Consider the following 24,709-nt stretch of genomic DNA (forward strand, 5'->3'; position numbering starts at 1 on the left):
TGTTAGTTTTATACTAAATGTTTTTCGTTTCTTAAATAATCTAAAACTAACCAAAAAACTTCCTGTGCTATTTATTTTCTTGCAGGCGCTCTATGGAATTCAGTGTCCACTGGACTGTCATGGCGGAAGGACTGTGCGCGTCATTTCGTCGCAAAATATTATTTAAAATGAATTTAAGCTTATTATTTTTGAATGAAAGTTGTGTTTATAATCGTTGAAAAATAAAATAGGGATTTTTTCATTTCTAAATGAAGCCTGCTTATATACTAAAATTTATTCGAAAGTTACGGTTTTACCAGGTAAATACTCGGAGGTTGTCATAGATTATGATGACAGATAGTAAGTGTTCTAAATAGGTATTATACCTATGTTTTTTTGGAGATAGCGCGCCTCGTTTCGGGCGCCGTGTTCCGAAATGGATTTCGTAGTAGTGCAAGTTTGGTGTAAGTCCCACATGACGGAGGGGTATGCGTCAGGCATTTCCTGTGTACAAAAAAAGACCTATATTTCGGATCCATTTTTCATCACTGACATCATGCACTATTCAAAGACTGGTCTTCAAGCATTGAGGAATTTTCGACGAGAGACATCTCGAAGGTTCCCGAAGGCTGCCTAACTGAGTTAGATTTGTCGGCTAGCTAGCTTTTTTTGAAATTGGACCTACTTAGCTGGATTGTGTGTTAGAGATTTCTTATGAGATATTATATGTACATAATATAACCATCATAAGGAAGCTCAGATTCATGCTGCGGGCAATGGGGAGAGCCTAAAGGTTGGAACGCCATTTCTGCGGCCGTGTTTCCTGCCATATATACCATAGATACCTGCAAGCCAAGAGTGAATAGGCATCTTCCAGGTAAGCGTGCTCCAACTTGGACCTCATCATTGCTTTCTTTAAAGCATGATTGTCGTCAAGCGCAAGCGCAAAGATTCAGGCGGCGCAAACCCGTAGCATGTGGAAGACCCTATTAAAGACCTATGTTCACTGTGGACGTCTGTCGGTTGATGTTGATGATTATGTCTTTAGTGCAAGTAGTTCAGTAGTTTCAGAGTTTATCGATAACAAACAAACAAACCTTTCCTCTTCATAATATATGTACTTAGTAGCGAAAACTTGGAAAAAATCTCGTGGAAACTCTTTGATTTTCCGAGATAAATGTCATTTTACCTGGCAGCCCTAATCAATTTTATCACTGATAATAATAACTAATTCATAACCGTTAAACCTAAGAGTCAAAATCTCGTTTTTCTAGTCGAGTTCCGTAGGCTCTTTGAACTCATCGCATCCCAAGAAAACCTACCATTAGATGTAGGAATAATGGAAAGAGGTCACAACCCTCAGCAATAAAGAATACGATGCGGAGAGAGATGTCACTCTCAAGGTCTTTAAATGTATCCATGCAAAAAACCACGTCGACTGGTTGCTCCGTTGCAGCGTGATTGAATATTAAACCAACAAACACACTTTCGCATTTGAAATATGGCCAATAATTATAAGAAACAGTTTAAATCTCTCTCTGCTCTCCGAGAGACGTTAGGCAAAGTGAACACGAATTATGACACTTCTGTGTTCTTATACAAGCTTAGGTCTCTCAATTTTGTCAATTAATGTCAAATTTCTTTCTCAGATCAAAACCTAGTAAGTGGTTTAAATTCAAGAGAAGTTTAGGCCGTAGTCTTCAACAAGAAACTCGGCGGTTGCTCTTTTCAAAGATTTGATATACAATATTAAATTGCTTAAAACGCACATAACTGAAAAGTTAGTAGTGCGTGATTCCAGGATCGAACCCCCCGACCTTCGATTAGGAGGCGGACGTTCTAACCACTAGGCTATGACAGTTTTTAAATTAAAGGGGTTTAAATATTTTAGTGTGAAGACTGGCCTACACATTTATTCATTAGATGTGCATCACTTTCTTTTTTAGGGTTCCGTACCTCAAAATGAAAAACGGAGCTCTTAAAGGATCACTTTGTTGTCTGTCCATTTGTCCGTCCGTCCGTCAAGAAAACCTATACAGTACTTCCCGTTGATCTAGTATCACGAAATTTGTTCTCGGATTTATTCCTTTACTTGGGCTATGAGAGTTGAGACCTATCTACCTGCCCATAATTCTAGGTTAACGGGAAATACCCTATCGGTTTTCTTGACAGACACGACAGACGGACAGACGGACAGAAAGACAGACAACAAAGTGATCCTATAAGGGTCCCGTGTTTCCTTTTGAGATATGCAACCCTAAAAACATTATGTAAGTATGCAAAGTATTTCCCTTGCAAACCATATTTAACAGTTGACATGTAGAGGTCATTGACTTTTCCTATCTTACTTTTAAGTTTTAATGCATCATTAAGTATTTACTGTTTTGACATGGTATTTAGATAATGGGTGATATTTATTTTATTTAATCTAATTCCTTTGAAAAACTTAGTAAGGCGCATTAATCTATAAAAAACCTAGCCAGTTCATAGACTTACTATGTTTTAAAATGGTCAAAGCGACTTACTAGCTTTTAATTTTACTTTAATGTGGGTGTCCTTACAATACAACGGGACATACTATGAAAGTTAGGCTTATGACATAAAACGATTTTCGGAAAAATGACTTTTACTTTGTTTTGATATGGGGCGGTCGATATAATTAGGTACTAGGGTAAAGGCTCAAGTAAATGAACAGATTGGACGTTATTACATGTATTAAGAGCTGGAATAAAAAACCAGCTGATATACCTTTTTTAAATATTTTCTTACAAATTCTTACACTTTTTTCAATTTCAATTTCAAAACCGTGTTCCGTTCAAACCGTTCAAAAGTGCGTGTGCGTGCGTCCATGTGTGTGTGTGAGTGTGTGTGAGTATATACTTGTCTGTATGTTTGTACGAGTGTTTGTTAGTGTGGTATTGCGTTGTATAACCACATGAGTAGCGAACAGAGTCAAAGCTTCATACAAGCGCGCTACGATAGGTACACTACTACAAGCTTGAGGCGCGTGTGTGCGTGAGCACAGGCGCTACGTCGCGTACGGAGAGAAATCGGTTTATACCGGCTCGGCCTGTGCTCAAGCTCAGGGGCTGCAGTACACGTCGCGCGTCGTGTTTTCATTTAATTTAATGTTAATGATAATAATTTAAATAGTGTTTAAAATCTATTTTCTTGAACTGTCATAGATTTTGTTCAAAATCAATATCTGAGGAACCCTAGGATCACAAAACAGGATATTGTTACCAAATTTAAAAAAATCGACGCCATTTTGAAATTCTTTGTTAATTGACCGATTTCGTTCAAAATCGATATTTAGAGCTCCCTGGGATCACAAAATAAGAAACTGTTACCAAAATTTAAAAAAGTCGACGCCATTTTGAAATTCTTTGTAAATTGACCGATTTCGTTCAAAATCGATATTTAGAGCTCCCTGGGATCACGAAATAAGAAACTGTTACCAAAATTTAAAAAAGTCGACGCCATTTTGAAATTCTTTGTTAATTGACCGATTTCGTTCAAAATCGATATTTAGAGCTCCCTGGGATCACGAAATAAGAAACTGTTACCAAAATTTAAAAAAGTTGACGCCATTTTGAAATTCTTTGTTAATTGACCGATTTCGTTCAAAATCGATATTTAGAGCTCCCTGGGATCACGAAATAAGAAACTGTTACCAAAATTTAAAAAAGTCGACGCCATTTTGAAATTCTTTGTTAATTGACCGATTTCGTTCAAAATCGATATTTAGAGCTCCCTGGGATCACAAAATAGGAAACTGTAACCAAAATTTAAAAAAGTTGGCACCATTTATAATTCTTTCTAAATTGACTGATTTCGTTCAAAATCGATATTTAGATCTATCGATCGATATTTAAAGATCGATATTTAAACTAGGCAATCACAACAAAAACAAACTTTACCATCTTGTTGAACAAATAACTATTGTTAATTAAATTGTATCCTCCAGTGCCAACCCTACCAAAATAGTTATAAATTTTGCCTCTGTTTGCTACTCTGTGGTATAACACCATGTTAGTAAATCTTAGTATATTTTTAACCGACTTTAAAAAAAGGAAGAGGTTCTGAATTCGTCGGTATCTTTTTTTTTATGTATGTTCCCCGATTACTCAAAGACGCCTGGACCGATTTGGATTTTTTTTTGTTTGATAGGGTATACTTTGCAAGTGGTCCCATATAAAGGTAAAGATCTGATGAATATCTTTGAAGATGGAGAACAGAACTCCTCAATGGATAAGAGCAAATTCAATTTTTTTTTTAATGTATGTTCACCGATTGCTCAAAGACGCCTGGACCGATTTGGATTTTTTTTTTTTTGAAAAGCTAGGTATACTTTGCAGGTGGTCCCATATAAATTTGATGAAGTTCTGATGAATATCTTCTGACATGGAGAACAGAACTCCTCAATGGATAAGAGCAAATTGCTCGCGATCAGTGTAATTGCTTAGTAAACAGTAGGGTTTTAGCTGGGCATGGCACATTATTATAGTACAGTGGGGCCACTAAAAATTTTGAAATAAAAAATTTTCAAAAGAAACATAAAACCGACTTCAAAAACCACAATAACTTAAATTATTTTTTACTTTTTAGTGTTTGTGATTTTGAAGTCGGTTTTATTTTTCTTTTGAATTTTTTTTATATTTATTCTGGTATTCTTCTTTCTTGGATATGGATCCCTCTTGGGTATCCCCATTTCTCTCTGTCTTTGGTACTATCAAGCTAATTTTCTCTCGCGATTTGCACAATAGCATTAGACCAACGCGTCTTCGGTCTACCTACCTGTTCTTCTTTCATCTGTAAAAATCGATACAATATGACCATTTGCATTTCAGTTTTAGGGCATGTCTCAAGGTGTCTGTAGGCTTTGTCTTTTTTCTTATGTCTTCAATTCTCACTTTGAATATTTTTTGCTTAATTTATGCACCTTGCCATCGCCCTTTAGCAAGTCACTATTTCTTTTTATATTCTTTGTCTGGACCCATGTTTGGCTGGCATAGGTAAGGCATGGCAGGATGCATGTATCTATAACGGATCTTTTAAGATGTACTGGGTAAGCTCCTTTCATTCTTTCCTTTTGTGCCCAGTAAAACAAGCATACTCGGGCTACTTTGAGAACCCATTAGCAGCTAACAGCAAGGCCTGGACTCCAATTTTTATATGTGGAAGCTGTATTTCCTCGTTGCGTTTATGAGCAAATAAGAATAGTTAACTACTTTTACTAAAAAAAAATTTTATAATTTGGCGCGAACCATCTAAACACCATGATGATTATTATTTCTGCGTTGTGAATATTACCAGAAGAAACAGCAAAAAAAATTGTTCCAAGCGGCTCTATTGTAACTTGCAGTCTGCAATTTGAACGATTCTGACTTCTGGTGATAAATCTGTACCTCAGCCCCAACCCAGTACCTCTAATCTACCATTTCAAGAACTTTCAGAAGGTAGTGACGATGTAGTGACTTTTTTACATCTCAACTTAGACCATTCAATCAAAATTATTTGGATCACTTAATGAGAGATCTTAGATTGTCTAAAAAGCATCAGAACATGTGGCTCAAAGGAACAAATCTGATAACATCAGACACTTGTGTTACGGTATATTATTCTCACTACTCTTAACACATTCAGTAGCTGATGTTGCACTTCCAGCGACTTGGATGCAACAAGAGCGTTAAGTTTCATTTTCTCTGTAGTCATTTGGACTGTTTTCCAGAAAATTTAGGTGACTTTCAAACTAAGATAACTATACCAAAGGGGATAATATCATATGAAAGGGCTCTATTATACATTCTAAAACAGGTTTTATTTATTATTATTATGTAAAAGAGTTTTTGATTTATCGCGCAAAATGTAGAAAAAAATATACAATAAGTCAAAAACTGAAAATCTGACATTTTTTTTAAATTCCAAGCCGAAAATATACTTAAGAATTTATTAATAGGAATCGAGAGTTTATGCACTAGATAGAGTTTGTTCATTCACTGAAATTCCCAGTTCATTTACTGGCAATTTATCCTTTTGTTAAATAAAATAATTTATAATAATTAATACCACGCATTTTTTTGCGTTTTTGATATTTAAATAATTTAAGAGTGTATACCTACTGTGTATAGACACAGATAAAAAAAAATATAAAAATTATATATAGAACGATTCTCATATATCTTAATTTTAGGTCAAAGTCAGGGTAGTCATTCATTTACTGGATCTTTTACCCTCCTACGTCAAAATACTAAAAGTCCGCGTAAATTTCGCAGATTGAAATGTCTGCTTGATTAATTGTCAATAGAGGGTCATGACATGTCGAAATTGCTAGTTTGAAGGGGAAATCGTCAATGTCATTCGCATAGGTTTTCCTCTTAAATCTTAAAGTGGATCAACTGTTATAGCCGATAGGAACTAATAAAACTGATATGTCTTTCCTCATTGCGAACTATTAAAATTTTTCATCATAACAAAGACGATGAAACTCTATTGAATTTAGGTTAACTTCGAAGTGAATAGGAACCCATAAATCCGCATCCTATAAAAATCGAAGAAAATAGGTTCAGCCGTTTGAAAGTTATCAGCTCTTTTCTAGTTACTGTAACCTTCACTTGTCAGGGGTGTTAATTTTTTTTTTTTTTTTTTTTAAATTTAGGAATAACAAGTATTTCTTGTGCCATTTTAGGTTTCGCCTTAGGTGTCGTTAGGACCGATTTTAATGTGGTTTAATTTCTTTATATTATTTGCAAGACTTCATCAATGTTTTCTCCTAATCTGCCTTTGTAACATTGTCTTAAAAAATGGAAACTTTTAGTGTTGGTTGTTCGCCATTCTGTAAGTCGATTACGGAAAGGAATCAATTACAGTTAAGAGCTGTAATTTGTGCATCAACTTTGACCTCTACATGCCGGCGCTAAAGCGCGAGCAATCATTCAGGACAGCCTCAATTTAATCTGTTCGGTGTCTGAACCTCTTCAGAGAGCGAATTCTCCTTTATGTTTCGTGACGCCTCAGGATGATTCTGCTCAGAAGCATTCTTCAAAACGTAAAGCTATGAAGACAAGAGATAATGCGCAAGCCCATCATGGCCAATCCACACTTGAGACTTCCAGGTTAAGTTATTTACACGTAGACGGTTCGAATGTCATCTTATCGACCTGCAATTTGACTTGTCAGCTGGCTCCCTGTTATTGCTGGATGCTCTCTGTAATATAATTCCCAAACTTGACTTTACGCCTCATTGACCTAAAGGCACTATGGAAGCTACAACTCATACCTGTTCTGCACCGCATCACGTCTACCTTTTCTCTCAATTCTGAGGGACTATTCTTTCTTTTATAATAAAGACCGCGATGTAGAAGTAAGTACCGCTAGTGAAGTTATAAAGCGGATATTTTACGAGCTCATATTCAGCCGGGGCGCTTAAACTTTAATATCTGCCATATTGGACACGCGCAGTTTAGATAGCCGAGTTTTAATGGGCATATAAAATTTAATTTTATTCATATTCGGATACTTTGCTAGTTATTTTGGAATGAAACTTCTTGTGTGGCCTAGTTTGAAATTTTCCAAAACACAAGATAGGTAGGAAACAACACATTTTTAGGAAATTGATAAATTCCTTTTAAGTATGTGCATTATAAGATTTATACAAAAGTTTCAGTTCTGGTAATTTGTTAAAAAAAAAGTACAGAAAAGTTTGCAGTTTTTTTTGCTGGCAGGCTTCGGTCGTAGGTAGTTACTAAACCAAGGGGTGTAGTAGACTGTTGCAAATGTTTCTGCTATTCACTTTCATCATCATCGTCATCATCAAACTACCGCCATCCCAATGCTGAGCATGGGTCTTCTCCCAGAATGAGATAGGTTTGGCCATAGTTCACCACACTCTGACCAAGTGCGGGTCGGCCACACACTTTTGAGACATTAGGGAGAACTTACAGGCGTGCAGGTTCCCTCACGGCGTTGTTTTCTTTCACCATTAAAGCAAGTGATATTTATTTGCTTAAATCACACAACTCCGAAAAGTTAAGGTAACTTAAGGTAGAAGCGACGGGCCTGCCCGCGTAAATTTAATTTAGTTTTTCGCAATTTGTAAACTAATACGACAACGTAGGCTTATGGTATTTTAATTGCGACAATGGCAGTATCATCCTTACAGGTTTATATAAAAATCTTTACTTGAAAGGGTCCAGTTTAAGAAATTAATTCTAGTATCGACTAATTTGTGAGAATAGTAAAAGACTTTCGCGGGCAGGCACGTCTCATGCTCATTAACTATCTATACTAGGTTATCATTGGTGGTATTCCATCCATTCTCCAGCTATTCTATCATAGGTTTACCTTGCTTTGATTACGTATTGTACGGTAGGTACCTATTTGTGCCGATTCATGTATATAATTGCTACAATGGTGTTCTGCTTTTGTTCCAGATGTGTTCCCGGTAAAGGCGTGTATCTTTAGTCATACTCAACATGACGTCGTAGGGGGTGGAATATTATTCGTAGCGGTAAGTTAATTTCAAACCAATTCGATTATCTTTCCCACGTTCAATTCCTGGGATTATTGGCCAATGGGCTCTGAGGTCCCTTCGCTAATAATGCCAAGAAGAATTCAGTAGCTTGCCGTAGCACACACAGCTGAAAATAAGTTTGGGTATGTTTGTAACGCGAGAGGAGAGCAGGGATCCTGAGATGCAGGTTTTCTGAAACACACTTGAGGTGTGTCGTCGTTCTTGTCGCGTTACACTGTATCGTGGAAGGGCCCTATGATAAATGAAAGTCATTCATCAATTAAATAGATCATAGAGCTCTTTGATCCCAGCGAGATATAATATTTCCCTGTGATGGACGACGTTAAAACTTTGATAAAGATCATATGTTATTTGTCAGCGATATGCGATATGTTTCAGCTGTAAACGTCGTTTTATTACCAGATGTTTCTTCAGCAGATATTAATAATATTACGTCGTGTATTGTTGACAAGAGCACTAGGTTGACACACTATTCTCTACTATATATTCTATACTACTCATACTGAAACTAATACCTACTGAGAGTTTCAGTATTAGTAACCGGGACCGACGGCTTAACCTGCTCTCCGAGGCACGGAGGAAACGAAAAGGCCAAATTCGGACCTCTGAAGTCGGTCATCCAGTTACCGACTTGGGTCAACGTTGCTTAATAATCACAATCGATTTCATTTATTTATTTTATAACAAATATAATAAGTATGTATTTATATTTTCAATATTACAATTTTTGATATGCGTTGTCACAACTAGGCTACACGTCACTCGACGAATGACGACTTAGTTAGCGAGAAGTAATATTGGTGTTGGTGGTTACAGAGGAGCTGGTGAGCGGCGGGCATGGGCGCGGCGGGCCCGTCGGACGAGTACACGCCGCCGCGGCTGGCGCGGCTGCTGCACGCGCTGCCGCACATCAACGTGACGCTGCACCGCGTCAACGACACCTTCGCGCCCAACTCGCCCATATATCTAGAGGTATGTGACACACGTCCTCGGGAAGCAAGACTGCGAGGCATCGTCAAAGTTCCCTAACCCCCTATGTAGTCGATATTCTGCGGACATGTGCCTGAATGCGCTTTGCTTCCTCGTTTCTGGTTCGCACTGCTAGGATACACCGTCGCGCTCAACGCGCCCATATATCTAGAGGTATCTGAGACATCTTTCCCTAGTTTCTCCGAAATCAAAATCATAAGGCATCGTCAAAGTCCCCTGACCCCTAGGTCTACGTAGTTTTGCGTAGTGAAAAACTTTTGACTTCTTGGTGCACATGATCTTCTGCGTTTTCCAAAAATTTGTAAAAAGTAATCTTTGACTAAACTGGTTACAGAGCTTGGGGATCCTCGGCTCGATACCTGGCGCATGGCTCATCCTGACCCTGACGGTGTTGCTCATATATTTGCTCACGAGATGCTGTGACAGGAAACAAAGGCCGCCAAGGAGTATCACCGCACTTAAGGTACGGTATGGTTGATCAGCCATTTATATATTACGGGTTGGTCATATTTCGCTATCAGGGATATTATAAAAAGTATATTGCTGGGACTATAACCTGAAAGTTACTATTCAAAAGTGGGTATCTAAATGGGCAGTTACAAAAAGCCAGGAGGATGAAAATTTATTCGGATCCGGGCTAAGAAGTATAGATACCTCGATGAACTTAATTTTAGTGTCTCCTCCGCCATCGTCGTTTCGACTGATAGATGTCTACTGCTGAAAAAAAGGTCTCCTAAAGGGATCTTCACAGAATACGGTCTTGTGCCGCTTGACCAGTAGCTCCCAGATACTGGCTTTAAAATGTTGCATCCACAACCATTTTGGTGTACCATAAGAAAGAGTGTTGTCTTTGCCACTTCAACTTTTCGACTCTTTAAGCTATGTCAGTTACTCTGTTTCTCCTACGGTTCTCTACGTTTCTGTATTGCTAAGGGATACTCTGAGCAATGAGCATAGTTCTCTCTCCATGTCTTCATAATCATAGTGTCATGGTGTCTTTTTAATTCTAGATAACATTGATGATATTGTCGGTGCTATGTTGTGGGGCAATCGGCATTGGGTTGTTCGGCAACGACGACCTCCACAATGCGATGCTGCAGAGCATCCAGGCAGGCAACAGCCTTGCACAGCTAGTCAACACTGTAAAGAATCAGGTAAGGAGTCTTCAGCTCGGTAGCCAGTTGTCACCGCACCGCATCCAAATTGCAGTTTTGCAGTAAGTTTGCAGTCATAATGCAGATCATCTGGATAGAGAGCCTTACAGAATTTCAGGCCATTTGCACCAAACCGATGGCTAGATTTTGAAGGACACCCCAAAAGATCGGTCTTAAACGTAATCTTGGAAATATTTTAAATAGGTACCTTGATATTTTTGTGAAATGGATATTGATGATAAATTATTATAGTATTCTTGCAAACATTTTCCATCATAAACAACAAAGCAGACAAAACTTTGCTGTATTTATATTTTCTCAAGACATTCCTTGATGGAAAGGTATATATGCGTCTGGGGTAAAGTGTGTAAAAGGAGTGACTTTGAGAAAGACAATTTTACATGACATCAATTTTACCTTATTCCACATGTTTGAGATCAGATCTAAGGTCCTGCAGTACATTTTGTGAAGTTCTGTTTCTATTACAGTCAAGCATTCTAGAAGAAGCCATGGGATCCAGGGCAAGAGCTCCTCTAGCACGTCTAGCGGACGCATTAGACGCCCCCGTAGCCAACCAGACTGCCTTGGGCACTCTACTGAGGGCGCTGTCCGCTTTGAGGAACAACGCCAGCGCGGCCACTTCCGCCGCTGACAATCTCCGCAGGCCACTGGCTGCGCTGAATCTGGATGCTTTTATGAAGGTAAGTCCAGTAGAACAATCTAACCCCTAGCTGATGCATTGACGCTCCTGTTGCTAACCAGACTGCCTGCTGAACCTGATACTTTTATAAAGGGCACTGAACCTAGTTGGCATACCTACAAGTCCAACAGTTTGATAAAAAAAACCTTGTTTCGGCGACCAATGATAAAACTATGTCTATCGATAGACTATGATTAGAAATCAAAAAGTGTTCAGTGATAAAATGTTGTAAGCGATATACTATCTGAGATATTTGAGTTAATTTTACTAACTTTACTTATTAATTTTCTATTTTTCTACTGTTTTAAACTCAAATATATCACTTACGACATATTTCATTACTGAATGCTTTTTGATTGTAATCGCTTACTCCGTCGATTGACCTATGTTATATCACTCGCCGCCGATCGTTTTTTTAAAATGGCGAACTTGTAGGTATGCTGGTTCCATACATAAATATTCAAAACTTTTAAAACTTAAGCCCACACATACAAATTCTCAAGCATCATCTAATAAATAAATAAATTGTGAACGTTTCAGCGGCTGTGGGTGTGGGAGGCCGCGCGGTGGGCTGGCGGCATGGCGGGCTGGTGCTGCGGCGGCGCGGTGTGCGTGGCGCTGCTGGCCGCCGCCGCGAGACGGTCGCGACGCGCTCTGCTTCTACTATGCGTGAGTAACTAACTTACACTTTTTAGTTATAATCCACATACTCTCAATCTAATGACACACGCACAACGTAGGAGTCCATATTGCGAAGCACCAAAAAGCCAATGAAGTTACAGTAAATTTTTTAGTTATATTTTGGTCGGGATTGGAGCTATCGACTATAATAATTTTCAATATAATGGAGATCTGTACTTCCGATCATCCGTACTTTTGAGATGACAGATGTCCCATAGAGTTAAAATGGCGCGTGAGAAGTCATTTTGTACTGACTATAAATTGATTGTTTGCAGGTATGCGCGCTGGGAGCGCTAGTGGCGTGCTGGGCGGCGGGCGCAGCGCTGGCGGCGGGCGCGGTGGCGGCGGCCGACGCCTGCCAGGACCCTGCGCGAGCCCTGGCCCTACACGCGCCGCACAGACTACCCGTCGATGTGAGTACACTCAAGAGTGGTGTGCTGGGCGGCGGGCGCAGTAGCGGCGACTGACGCATGCCATGACACCGCGCAAGCCCTAGCCCTAGACGCGCTATCTCCTTTCTGCCTTTTCTGGGGCTGACGTCACGCGAGAAGATTGAATAAAATGGCGAGGGGGGGAGTTAGGCCGAATTCTTAGCACACTTTCCGACATACGTATATCCTATTGAAAATCGACAAACGGGCAACTTTTCGCCGATGTTTTGAACTTTGGAGCTTAGAATTAATCAGCGCTTCGTCGCCAATAAATTTTCTGGCTGGTACTTGCCATCTTATAATAGCTGCAGTACTTCAAGCACGATCGGACTTGAGATTGGTACAAGGTAAGAAGCTGTTCCGGCATGACTTAGTTACGAATGCCAAGTTTCTTGCCGGCTGTTTTTTTTTTTAAATAAAAATAGTTACTAAATGAGCAGGCGGGTCAACTGATGTTAAGTGATTACCACCGCCGATGAGCATTTTCAATACCAGAGGAACTGCCAATGCGTTGCCAGCCTTTCAGGAATTTGTTGGTCCGCCCCTTGAATAATACCATGTTGCAATCTAATATAACCGCGAAAGGTTATAAGCTTTGGATTTGATACTCTGACATCGCAGGGAAGAATCGCCGAAGATGACTGCCTGTTTCATCGCTCGCCCAGTGCTACTGCCATAAGTCGACCATCTATCGAGCTATCCTTAGCCAGTTATTTCTTTACTGCCATTGAATTACTTCTGTTCATTGCAGATGGTCCACTACTACCTGTCATGCAAGGTGTCCCGCGAGAACGTGCTGACCGCAGAACTGAGGAACGCGCAGCGCGCGGTCGTGGCGGTCCGGCAAGCGCTCGCCACACTCTCACGAGACGCGCCGCGGATGTTTAATGATCCCGGTATGTTTTTCGAGACGGGCTTATTTTATTAATTACAGACTTAATGAAAAGTGAACATTTTACTCTAAACTTTGTAGACCAAAGCACTAGGTAAAAACTGACACTGGTATTTGCAATTTGCAGCCCAAATTTTGAAGAGAGGATTCGAATGTGACTAGCATACCTCAAAGGGGAAAAAGAACCCTTATAGGATCACTTCGTTGACTGTCTATTTGCTTGTCGTGTCTGTCAAGAGAAGAGACCTATAAATTACTATACCCTATCGGTTTCGATTGACCTAGAATCATGTTTGGCAGGTAGCAATGTCTTATCACTCAAGGAAAGGAAAAATCCGAAAACCGTGAATTTTTGGTAACAATATCACAAAAAAAAAATTAATGTTCACGTCCAAATAATAATTAGTTTACTAAATCACATCTAGATGGCTCATCATTAACTTGCAGTGTTGTACAGCTGTTGTAGCGTTTTTTTTTTTTTTACCATACGGGGTTGAGATTTCTTATACGATGGTACGGAAACCTTCGGATGCGAGTCGTTGAATCTGAGAGGTTTGCCACCGGCTGCTGGTTACCTTGTCTGACATGTATCATTTTATTTTGTGTGCAGGACTTACGCCAGCCCTGGGAGCGCTGGGGGCGGGCACGGGCGAGGCGGAGCGCGCGCTGGTGTCGCTCAGCGGAGCTTTGGAGTGTCGGATGGCGCGAGCGTACTTCGTGACCGCCGCGAGAGCCGCTTGCGATGGTGGATTGCAGGTATAGTACGCGACAGGTCGAGAAAGCAATAGGGGTGAGGATGCCCCGTACACCCGTACAGCCCCGTGCGAGATGCGGGATATCGTGGGTGACATGCGGGTGTACGGGCCATCCCCCCGTCTCCCCCCCCCCCCCCCCCTCGACCCCCTCGACTGCCATCTCGACCACTACTACACTATTCTGTTGTCCAATAGCATCGTCGTCAACTGATACGAGTAGACTTCAGCCAGCACTGGGAGTGTTGGGGAACACGGGCGAAGATGGAGTAGATGTAGTGGGGAAGTGGAGATGGGGTAAATGAAAGGGGAGGTGGGGTCAATGGGGGAAAGTAGAGGAAGATGAGGTAGATTAGGGGGAGGTGGCAAGAGATGGACTAGATGTGAGAGGAGATGAGAGGGAGAGGGGCGGAGATGGTAGATTTGAGGAAGTAACAGAAAAATATCTCACAATCGCTACGTTTTAATTAAGTTAGCTATATTTCCCAACAGAACCTGAGTTGAATGGTGAATATTTATGTTCTAACCTAACCTAGCTTTAGGTTTAACTAATTTAACCTCTCCTCACTTCTGCCCACCTACTAGTGACGAATGAATACGCACTGCTAGAATTTGGATCGCCCTTCTGGCTTCCGTTTTCGCCACCAACTATTATATTGGAACCTTCAAAAGAAGAGTGAATAGGCAACTAGGTAAGCCGCTCTCATTATACTGCATATCACCTACTTCGGCGTGATAGAAGAGCATGCCTGTTTAGTTAAAAACAAAAATCTCATTAATATAATTATTTTTCACTTTCCAGGCGTTATCGCTCCAGCTGCTGGCAGCAATCTTGGCGGGATTTTTGTTCACCGCTATCGTTCTAGTCGATTCTCACGCTTGGATCTACATTAATACTAAGTGAGTTTCTTATTACGATTTTTTTTATAATATTTTTGTATGAAAAGCTCATACTCTCGTATGAGCTTTTCATACAAAAATATTATTGACGTCATTCACATTTTAGTTTGGGGCTGGTGATATTCAGTCTTTGATCGGTTTCATAACCGCGCTTAATTGTCTCTTATGTCGACGGAATAGCTGACTCTTTGGGAATTTCATAGAAATAAAGAAAATATAGCGATATAATCTGTAGAATAAGTTATATCAAGACTTCTTGAGTGATTCTTTCCGCTTCCCTTAAGTTTGGAATTAGGATATGTTCAATAACTATTTCAAAAGTTATGTGGCCGGTTCTCTTTTAACTGTGATTGTAATTTGTTTCAGGCGTAGCGTATCCGGGGAAGAACAGGCTCCGTTCTTATCAACGGGCAGTGCGGGCTCCCGGACTCTGCCCAGGCCGGCTCCGTTCCCTAACGGGAAACCCCCCTCATATAGTGCCGCGGTTCAGCTCATGGACCTCGCCGATAGGGACCGGGATCGCGAGCGACCGAGGTAGGTTCATTAGCCATACAGAGAACTGAGTCTCAGTTATCTCCGCTTTGGGCGTAACATAGTAAAAACATTTTGTAGGCTTTAAGACGGTTGAAACCAAGAAGAGGTGTACTGGCCAAGATGATTAGCGATAGTGGTCAAAACTATAGCGGAGTTGTTTACACATCTTTTGTATTCACAACACATGAATCCACATGCATCGATATTATGTCTGAATGTTATCGATTAGTAAACAAAGTCTCCATGCGGTATGGTAGTCATAATTATAATCATAATGTATTCATTGCAAAAACACGTTTTACTATAGGTGGTACAAGAGTTTTTAGGTCACAGTGTACCTATTTACCATTATAATGGATGTGTGCCATAGTCATTCCTGTGCGATAAAGAAGCTTCACTTCAACAATTTACAACTTTTGCGGTGTCCACTGTTTTAGTCTCTATTGCAATTGTTTCATCAAAAGTCACAATGAAAACAATTGTTTTCAGATCCCGTTTGTCGGGTAGCGCCACGCTGGGACGAGCGAGCGGTGGCAGCGCTGGTCTCGGCGGTGGCTTGGGTGGCGGCTTGGGAGCGCTAAGTGGCTCGCACACTCTCGGCCGCGCGCCGCATAACGGCAAATACGCCACACTCAGCAAGCAGTGCAAGACGCTCGAGAGCAACGATTTCTACTGAGAGCGGGCGGGCGGCGCGGCCGAACACACTGCAGGTAAGTGTACTGCAGCTGATTTTGTATGATCCGTACAAAAGTAGATTCGACGAAACTTGATGCCGTGCGAACGGGGTTAAGGTTACATGCACTATTTTTATTCAGCAATGTATTTATTGCAGGTCAGGCAAACCGCACAGTGCCCCTGAACCGGTTCGACCCTAAGTACGCATCTTTCGGTCCGCGCGCGCCGCGCCCGCGCCCGCCCGCGCCGCCGCCCGCCCTCGCCACCTTCTCGCCCGACGCGCCGCGCACCCACACCCACGCGCATCCCGCGCACGCCACCCACCCCACACACGCCAGCCACGCCGCCCACCCCACACACGCCACCCACCCCACGCCGGACAAGTACGCGACAGTGCGTCCGCAGCGCAGGACTGACCCACAGCCGCTCTCCGCTGCAGCACTCGAGTACAGGTAAAATTAAATTATTTTATCCAAACTGCATATAATATACATAGGTGTTTCCATTCCATTCCATCAGCCTGTATGCGTCCACTGCTGGACATAAGCCTTTCCAAGACTGCGCCATAATATAGGTGTGCATCACACCAAATAGTAAGCGATGATGCAGCCTAAGGAGCTCATTTGCCTAGAAGATGCCTATTTACTCTTCTTTTGAAGGTCCCAATATTTTATCTGACGGGGAAAACGGAAGTCAGGAGTACACTAATCATCCAGTTACAGTTTTACTATAAGTTCCCATCGTTAATTTTGTTTACAAATCCAGTTTTACTTCTATTTATATGTTGTAGAGAAGAAAATTAAAATATTATCATTTGCTGTTTTTTTAATATTTCCGTCAACACTAGGGACGAGATCTACAGAGCGCACTCAGACTTTGCTCAGACTTAAGATAGAGTTAAAACGAGACAGAGGTATATCTCTCACATAAATCTGTCTTGTTTTAACTCAATCTTAAGTCCGAGCAAAGTCAGAGTGCGCTCTATAGATCTGAACCTAGGTCCCTCAGTGGCATAATATGTTTGGATATTACATTATATTCGGATCGCCATGTGTACGATAAACGCCATGTGTTATTGTAGGTCTGCAAAGTCTGCTCACTTGGCCAGCTTGATGGACCATGGCCTATGTACTTCCCGAGACCCGAGCTCAGATGTGGGGTCGGTGATGGGTTGACGATAAAAAAAAATTACTTACAGGAGCCTCCAACGCCCGCGACGTCAACCCAACAACAACCAACGCCGACAACGACAACAACAACAGCAACAACAACAACACGACCAACGCGACCTCTACGCCGTTACCGAGTTGTAGCAGCGCCCCAAGCAGGTGACGATACGCCTCCGGTGCGACGATTGTAAATCTGCTACCAAACTTTAATTTGTGCCGATTCTGTGCGTTATGTATATGACACTAAAGGTTATTTTACGATATACCTAATCAAGTGAGTTACGATTTATTTATACTTTTCGTATATCCAAAACAGAAGCCAGTTCAAGAAAACGACGAAAGACATTACCTACCAATTGAACATCGTTAAGTGACAACCCTGATGTACTCTTTGCTGATGCATCAAACACAGCACGGAATTTGTTAATTGTACTAGTTTAACCAAACGAAGCTGTGTTTTACATGTATGACTTTAAAGAATCAAGTGAATTATAATTGCGCTATTTATGCGTATTACTTTTCGTATACCAAGAATAAACAAGTTCAAGAACTGTAACCGATCGGAGACATTATCTATCATCCGAATATCGTTAAGCGATAACCCGGATTATAGTCTTTGCTGATGCATCTAACACTTCTTTTGTACTGTACTGTAGTTTTGTTAAATGCACCTTAGTGTTCCATATGAGAAGCCTAACATTATGTGCGTTACGTCTATGGCTTGTAAAGTTTGTATTACGACATAACCACCTTGGATGGTAACCTACCGCCTATGGATTATTTGCGGTAGGTACCTTTTGTGCAACCAGATGTATGACAAAAGCTCGATTTTACGTAATCATAAAAAAAAGCTTGTACTGAAAAAAGGATAGTTTTTAATGATCACTTAAACGTTTGTTATGCTGCATCATAGTAACGCAGTGTGAAAAAACTGAAATCGAGTTTAAAATCAAAAATATTCGGTATTACAAAATTCGTTTAGATCAAAAATTTTAATGATTCAGTGTCTTTTCTTTGGATATTGCAATACTATTGAACGTTTTGGTACAAGTAATTATACTAGTTATGAAGAAATGGCCTATGATTCTGTCGTTTTTATAAGACTTTGCATTTTACATTCTAGGGACTTGTGCCTATGTTGGTAAATGAGTGAAAAACCTTTTGTTACCAAAATGGAACAGCAATAAAATCGTTGACAACATCCATACTAATCCATACTTCTATGCAAATATAATATTCGCATTGACGTTTGGCATAGAGATAGCTGGCATCTTTGAGATACATAGGATACTTTTAGCCCGGTAAATCAAAGGGGTTTAAAAAAAATGCAATCGATGAATCAAGTCGGTATTGATAAATGGAATAATAATATGTTATTCTATGTCTGATGTTCATTGTCTCTGATGGTGTCAGTAAGTTTCTACCGAGATAAGTCGATAATGGATAATTTAGAGGCTCACAGCTATGTATTTGTGTCCGGCTGTCTGTATAACCTAAGCATGACTGATACGATAAACCTTCGCAGTTTTGTGTCAACAAAGCTTTGTCGCGTTGATTTTACTTGGGCCGTTGTAAAACATCCCTGATTTCGAAAGCAAAATGTCAAATGTATAAAATGGTAGAAGTTGTCATTCGTACTATGTCGATGCAAACGGTTTGGCATCTGCCTTAAACCATATTAAAACAATGTGTACAAACTGTATTTTTCTGTATATATCCATAACAAAGTCCACGGAAGGCTGTGCTGTTGAATAACATTACTAAAATAAAAAAAATCCCCGACCAATATCTTCGCGTTATAAAAAAAAATAACGCCTTAGGTAATTTTCTGTTTTGTCGGTGCGGTGTGGCGCAATATCGGCATTCGCGGTGACGATATGACTACGCTATTGGTACACACTGTAACGGTATAAACGGTACCGTAAATGTTGTATCGGTATACGCTGTGTCAATATACGTCGTACCGCTAGACGCTTTGACGTCATGCGCGGTATCTAAATCGGTATTATTACTCAGGTGACACCGACAGAGCAAGAAATCATCTAAATCGCTAGACTGCGTCTTTTTCTGACTTTTTTTAGACTTTTTTCGCTCAACGTAGGATTAAGATAACTTATTGTAGTCTTACTTTAAAAGTAACGATCACAAATCGACCTAAAAACGATTTCGACGGAAACAGTTTGACTTTGCATTGTAACGGACGATTTTTTTTTAATCGGATGTAATTAGTTAATAACTGTGTTAACTGATAAGTGAGTAAAAAGATATAGAATTAATTCAAGTGCGAATATTTGGAGTTTTATATTAAATTGTAATGATTAATCAGTAAAATCATGGAATAGAGAGGTTACAGAAGGTCCATTCAATAAAACGTTCGCTAATAATAATAGATGCACTCACACATAGACGCACGCAACGGCGCTTGCTTCATTATTTTACCTTAGGTGTTTATTAGACGATATGTTTTACATCTGTCAATCATGAGTGATAAAATATGATTGATGGAGCAGAGAATAGCTAGTTAAAGCCGTGACTGTAGCAAAACTGACCATAAAACCTATCGTCTAATGGACGTTATGGCATTAACTCGTTGTATGTATATAACTGGTGCCAATAAGGAAACGAATCGAAAATGGCGGTGTTAAACGTGTGTAGTGCGAGTGAGGAGGATTTATTAGCATCGCTATATCCCCCCATACTATACTGTAAATATTGTGTGTAATATACAAGTGAGAGGGAACGATTTGCGCCGCCATTTTCTCCCTCTCACGCACTACCTGCGTATGCTATGCGAGGGAGAAGAAATGATTGGCGTCGCCATTTTCGCCCTCTCACTTACACATTACTTGTGTGTAGATACGAGTGAGACTGATTGATCAGAGTCGCCATTTTCTCTTTCTCACACACAATACTAGTGTGCGAGTGAGATGGATTAGCGTCACCATTTTCGATTCGTTTTATTGGCACGAGTTATGTGTCTGTGTGTTTGCGCGTCCTTTAACGCGCGTTTTATTAAGTGAGCCTTCTATTACTTGTCTATTTTGTGTTAAAATGTAGAACAATTGGCTGTAAAGGAGTCGAGTAGATCCATGTTTGATATCGACAAGTTACGAGATATTAGGCGGGAAAAGGCTTGGAGTCTTACTTGTACATCGTATATAAATAAATTGTATATAGACAATGAATATAAGTGGTGTTTGCGGGCTGTTGATATGGCTGAAGCTGGAGTGTTATATTATGTAATAATTTATTTACTAACCATTTATTAGTAGGTAATATTTTAATATAATTATATAGTGAAACAAATTTATGGGTCCTAATTACTAAAGCTGCGGTCAAAATGAGGTGGATTCCGCGCGGTATTTGGGATACGCACCTCATACCAGAATAAAATTATAAAGCAGACATTTCTAAAAAAAAAGTAAGCAAATGTCGAATGATTGATATGTTTATAAATTTAAATTTCAAGTTTGTACCTTTGCACGCCCCAATAGGCTACTGTTTAAAAAAAATCTTCGAAGATCGATTTTTTAATTTTTTTAATTTTGATTCTTTTACCTATCTATAATGTATCTTTAATCTATTGATAAGTTACTTAGCGATGTGGTTAATAATAATTATTATTATTATTATTAGCCCGAACTGTCCCAATGTTGGGCAAAGGCCTCCCCTTCTTTCTTCCACCTGTCTCTGTCTATAGAAATTTGAGGCCAGGCCGACATGTAGGCATCGAGTTCGTCTCGCCAGCGACGCCTCGGCCTGCCTCGACGTCTTTAAAAATTTTGTGGCATCCACTGTGTTGTGGTCTTTGCCCACAGTTCATCGGACATGCGCATAACATGTCCTGCCCAGTTCCATTTTAGTCTGGCAGCTTTGTCTCCCACATCCGTTATCTGCGTCTTGGAGCGCAGTATGCTGTTTTTAACATGGTCTGTCAGCTTTACTCCAAGGATGCTGCGCTCCATTGCCCGCTGGCAAACTCTCAGTGCGGACTTTTGATGATCCGTCAAAGACCAAGTTTGAGCACCATATGTGAGGATGGGAAGAATGCACATATGAATAATAATAATTGCCAAAAAAGACCTAACAATTTCAGACAAGTAACAATGTTGTTAAATAACCTGTCGACAGATTACAGATAGGATTATCAATTTCGGCTGTAAAAGAACGGTCTATACATATTATATGCAACAGACCATGTCAATTATAACATGTTCATTTATTATTAGCGGATTAGCGTGTGCTACTACGCTAAAACAAGATTTACATTTTTTTTGGTCTAAAACCATCTTCGCATTATTGCCTTTCTGATGTAACCGGTCTGGGTCACATCGGTTGGATGGTTTCAAAGTGGAAAACAATGACATAGGTGAAAAAACATTTCGTGTTTTATTATATATTAGGATTGACGTGATAGGCATGACAATGTTCTTTCCTGTTTCCCGCGTGGTATTCGTGTTAGTTTGACCGAAGCTTTATTGTTACGAGGGTAGAGAGGTCAAAAATAAGGGTCATTTTGACCGATTTTGATACAACTTAACCTAATTTATTTTTAGTCAAAATGTATAGCTAAAGTGAACACTCCAGCTCTAGCTGTGTACAAGCAAATTAATTATTTAAAGCTAAGTTAATACTGTTTGATTGATATCTTTTTAAAGCTAACTCAGCTAAGTAATAGGGTATTGGACTGTAGTAATAAAATGATGTGACGTGTTTTGTATAGCGGTAGTTTATGGAGCTAGAATTCATTACTAAAGAGAATAATTAAATAAAAATCATGGTTTTTATTTATTTTTAACAAAAACGTCACGCTGTTCGGAAAATAATTAATGACGTCACAAGGCATAAACGACAAATATTATTTTGTAACATGAAAATAGAGTTATTTCTGCGGGAAAATATTTTTATGTTAAAATTTGAAAAATATTTTGTAGTTTACGTCTTGTGACGTCATTAATAGTCTTCCGTATAGCGTGACGCTAATAAAAAAATCACGATTTTTTTTATTGTTCTCTTTAATAATTAATTCTAGCCCAATTAACTACCGCTCGCTATACAAAACATCACTTCATTTTATTAATACAGTCCAAGGCCTTATTAACGGGAGTGAAAACAAGACATCTTTTGCGATTATAGAATCTCTTAATGGAATAATAGCGTTAATTTTATTGTTTATATTATAATTATTGTAAAAAATCGGCTCAAGACGATTTTATCTAGTTCAAAATAGTGGACCTTATTGTATATAGAATAATGTTTAGAGATCTTTTCATTGCTGTTATATGATATTTTTTGAAGCATGAGATAAAATGTAAATAAACTGACAGAATGGCAAAAACAAATATTCAATGAATAGAACGATCTTAAGAACTAACGGTAATTTGGAAATAGGTTTGTCATCGATTTATTGAGTGAAAATTCTACGGTGACCGATTTTTTCAGGCTCAATGAACATGTTCTATTGTTAGATATATGTTGTACAATAATCGGATTGAGTCAGCTAGAGGTCACACCGTAAAACCGATATTCTCATCGATTCTCTTTAAACCGATTTATCAGACGGTTTTTTGCATTGAGGCCTATATAGGTTTAGTTAGAAAAAGTTTGACTTTTTGTCTTGTTTATATTTCATGTCAAGCTTTAGAAAATATCATATAGGCAATTTTTTTAAGTAATCAGATTAATTCAAATTAAGCATTCCATCGTGTGTAGCCGAAAGATTGGAATTGGTAGCGAGTTTAATCTGTATTCGACCTAAGTGCATGGTTATAAGGTGCAAATTTGTAACTGCCATTCGACGAACAAGAAGTTATTAATTTATTAATTAATGTAGTTTATACGGACAAAGTACTGCTGAACTGTAACACCACAAACGTATTTTTAATGAAAATGGAATATGATCACGGAAATAACGCCGGACTATTTTGTATTCACATTGTAAAGGAGATATGAAGCTAGATGCGCAGGACCAGTCAAGGGCGCTTTCTTAAAAAATCGGCCACGTGCGAATCGGACTTGCACACGAAGGATTCCGTACCATCGTATAAGAAATACCTCTGGTGCTGCAAATGTTCATTGGTGGCGGTAATCACTTAAAATCAGGTGACCCGTCTGCTAGTTTGCTCGCTATTTTACATTATAAAAAATACCACTTATTTTTTTTTGAGTTTTCATGGCGGCCATTTTGATTTTTTATAATTTGTCTTAGCGGTAATAGAAATTCACATTCTGTGAAAATTTCAACTCTCTAACTATTACGGTTCACGAGATACAGTTCGAGGTCAGACAGACGGACAGCGGGAGCTTCATAATAGGGTCCTATTGGCACCCTTCGGAAACGGAACCTTAAAAATTTATACTAGTCATTATTATTTCTTGTAAATATACTAGTATCTGTATAATATCATAAAGAACAAAGATTTGTTTGTTTGTGATCGATAAACTCTGAAATATTGAACCGATTTTAATAATTTTTTCATCATTAGAAAGCTACTTTATCTAGTGATTGAACATAATACAAGTTCGATAAGGGATGGTACTCTTGCGGCATAAATGGTACCCTTATGGCCTTTATTTTACAAATTCGAGTCGTGTGCGTCTAGCCTTATTTCGCATTATTGCAAGCTCAAAAGTTTTCACGCTAATACTATAATTATTGTAATTTTCGCGATCATCTTTCTACTAATACTCTTATTAGCTGTAAATTTATATACTACGACTGCCACAAATCAAAACGAAGTAAATGATTTAATTTGAAATTTCACAGATTGTGTATATTTTTCAAAATCTCATTTTGATTAACATTGCGGATTTCTTTGTACATCTGTAGTATTTATACGCAAGTTAACATCGCAAGCGCAGATCATTTGCAAAAATCAATTGCGAAATTTGTACAACCAATAGTTAATATTGCATCGCCAGTTTTGAGCTGTGTTTAAAATTTCAAAACTCTGTAGCTCATCGTTAAGTTAGTTTAAAATCGATTGCAAAATTTATACCAAACAGAAAAATCAAACAGACAGGAAAGGGAATTATTAAAAACGTGGTAAAGAACAATTTTTTACTAAGTTCTTATATGTGGCAGCCGGATTAGTTTTAAGTGAAATGGTACCAGTTTTTATTCAGTATTAAGATAGTGAATTTTGTGAGAATTTACAACGATGTTGGTACATTTTTATGGTCAATGGTAAATATGTATAACTCTCGGCAATCTGTATGGCCGCTGTGAACTTAGCCGCGTTTTCAGCCTGTATGTCTAATACTAGTGACAGAGATAACGCTTTACGAAAGCGAAGCTGTCGATTATCTCTTCCTAAAGC

General features: G+C 39.3%; 1 protein-coding gene and 1 long non-coding RNA gene across 4 annotated transcripts in view; one reads left to right on the plus strand and one right to left on the minus strand.

Moving 5' to 3' along the window:
• Positions 1–20,614, plus strand: part of LOC123871834 (protein tweety) — a 97,653-nt gene extending 77,039 nt beyond the window's left edge. For all 3 annotated transcript variants that reach the window (XM_045915830.1, XM_045915827.1, XM_045915828.1), the window contains 14 exons: positions 8,412–8,488; positions 9,329–9,484; positions 9,837–9,965; positions 10,513–10,656; positions 11,145–11,357; positions 11,897–12,025; positions 12,313–12,450; positions 13,220–13,364; positions 13,971–14,116; positions 14,915–15,012; positions 15,379–15,546; positions 16,036–16,256; positions 16,379–16,673; positions 17,420–20,614. In XM_045915830.1, coding sequence (XP_045771786.1) covers positions 9,350–9,484; positions 9,837–9,965; positions 10,513–10,656; positions 11,145–11,357; positions 11,897–12,025; positions 12,313–12,450; positions 13,220–13,364; positions 13,971–14,116; positions 14,915–15,012; positions 15,379–15,546; positions 16,036–16,222 — 1,632 coding nt within the window. In that variant the 5' untranslated portion in view covers positions 8,412–8,488; positions 9,329–9,349 and the 3' untranslated portion in view covers positions 16,223–16,256; positions 16,379–16,673; positions 17,420–20,614. The remainder of the gene's footprint in view (positions 1–8,411; positions 8,489–9,328; positions 9,485–9,836; positions 9,966–10,512; positions 10,657–11,144; positions 11,358–11,896; positions 12,026–12,312; positions 12,451–13,219; positions 13,365–13,970; positions 14,117–14,914; positions 15,013–15,378; positions 15,547–16,035; positions 16,257–16,378; positions 16,674–17,419) is intronic.
• LOC123871865 lies at positions 1,066–24,087 on the minus strand. Its single transcript, XR_006797353.1, has 3 exons — positions 23,970–24,087; positions 2,505–2,507; positions 1,066–1,099 (listed from the first exon to the last, which is right to left on the minus strand). It is a non-coding gene; the product is annotated as an uncharacterized LOC123871865 (long non-coding RNA).
• Positions 24,088–24,709: the final 622 nt, after the last annotated feature.

The sequence above is a fragment of the Maniola jurtina genome, chromosome 14 (genome assembly GCF_905333055.1).
Source record: "Maniola jurtina chromosome 14, ilManJurt1.1, whole genome shotgun sequence".
NCBI lineage: Eukaryota > Metazoa > Arthropoda > Insecta > Lepidoptera > Nymphalidae > Maniola > Maniola jurtina.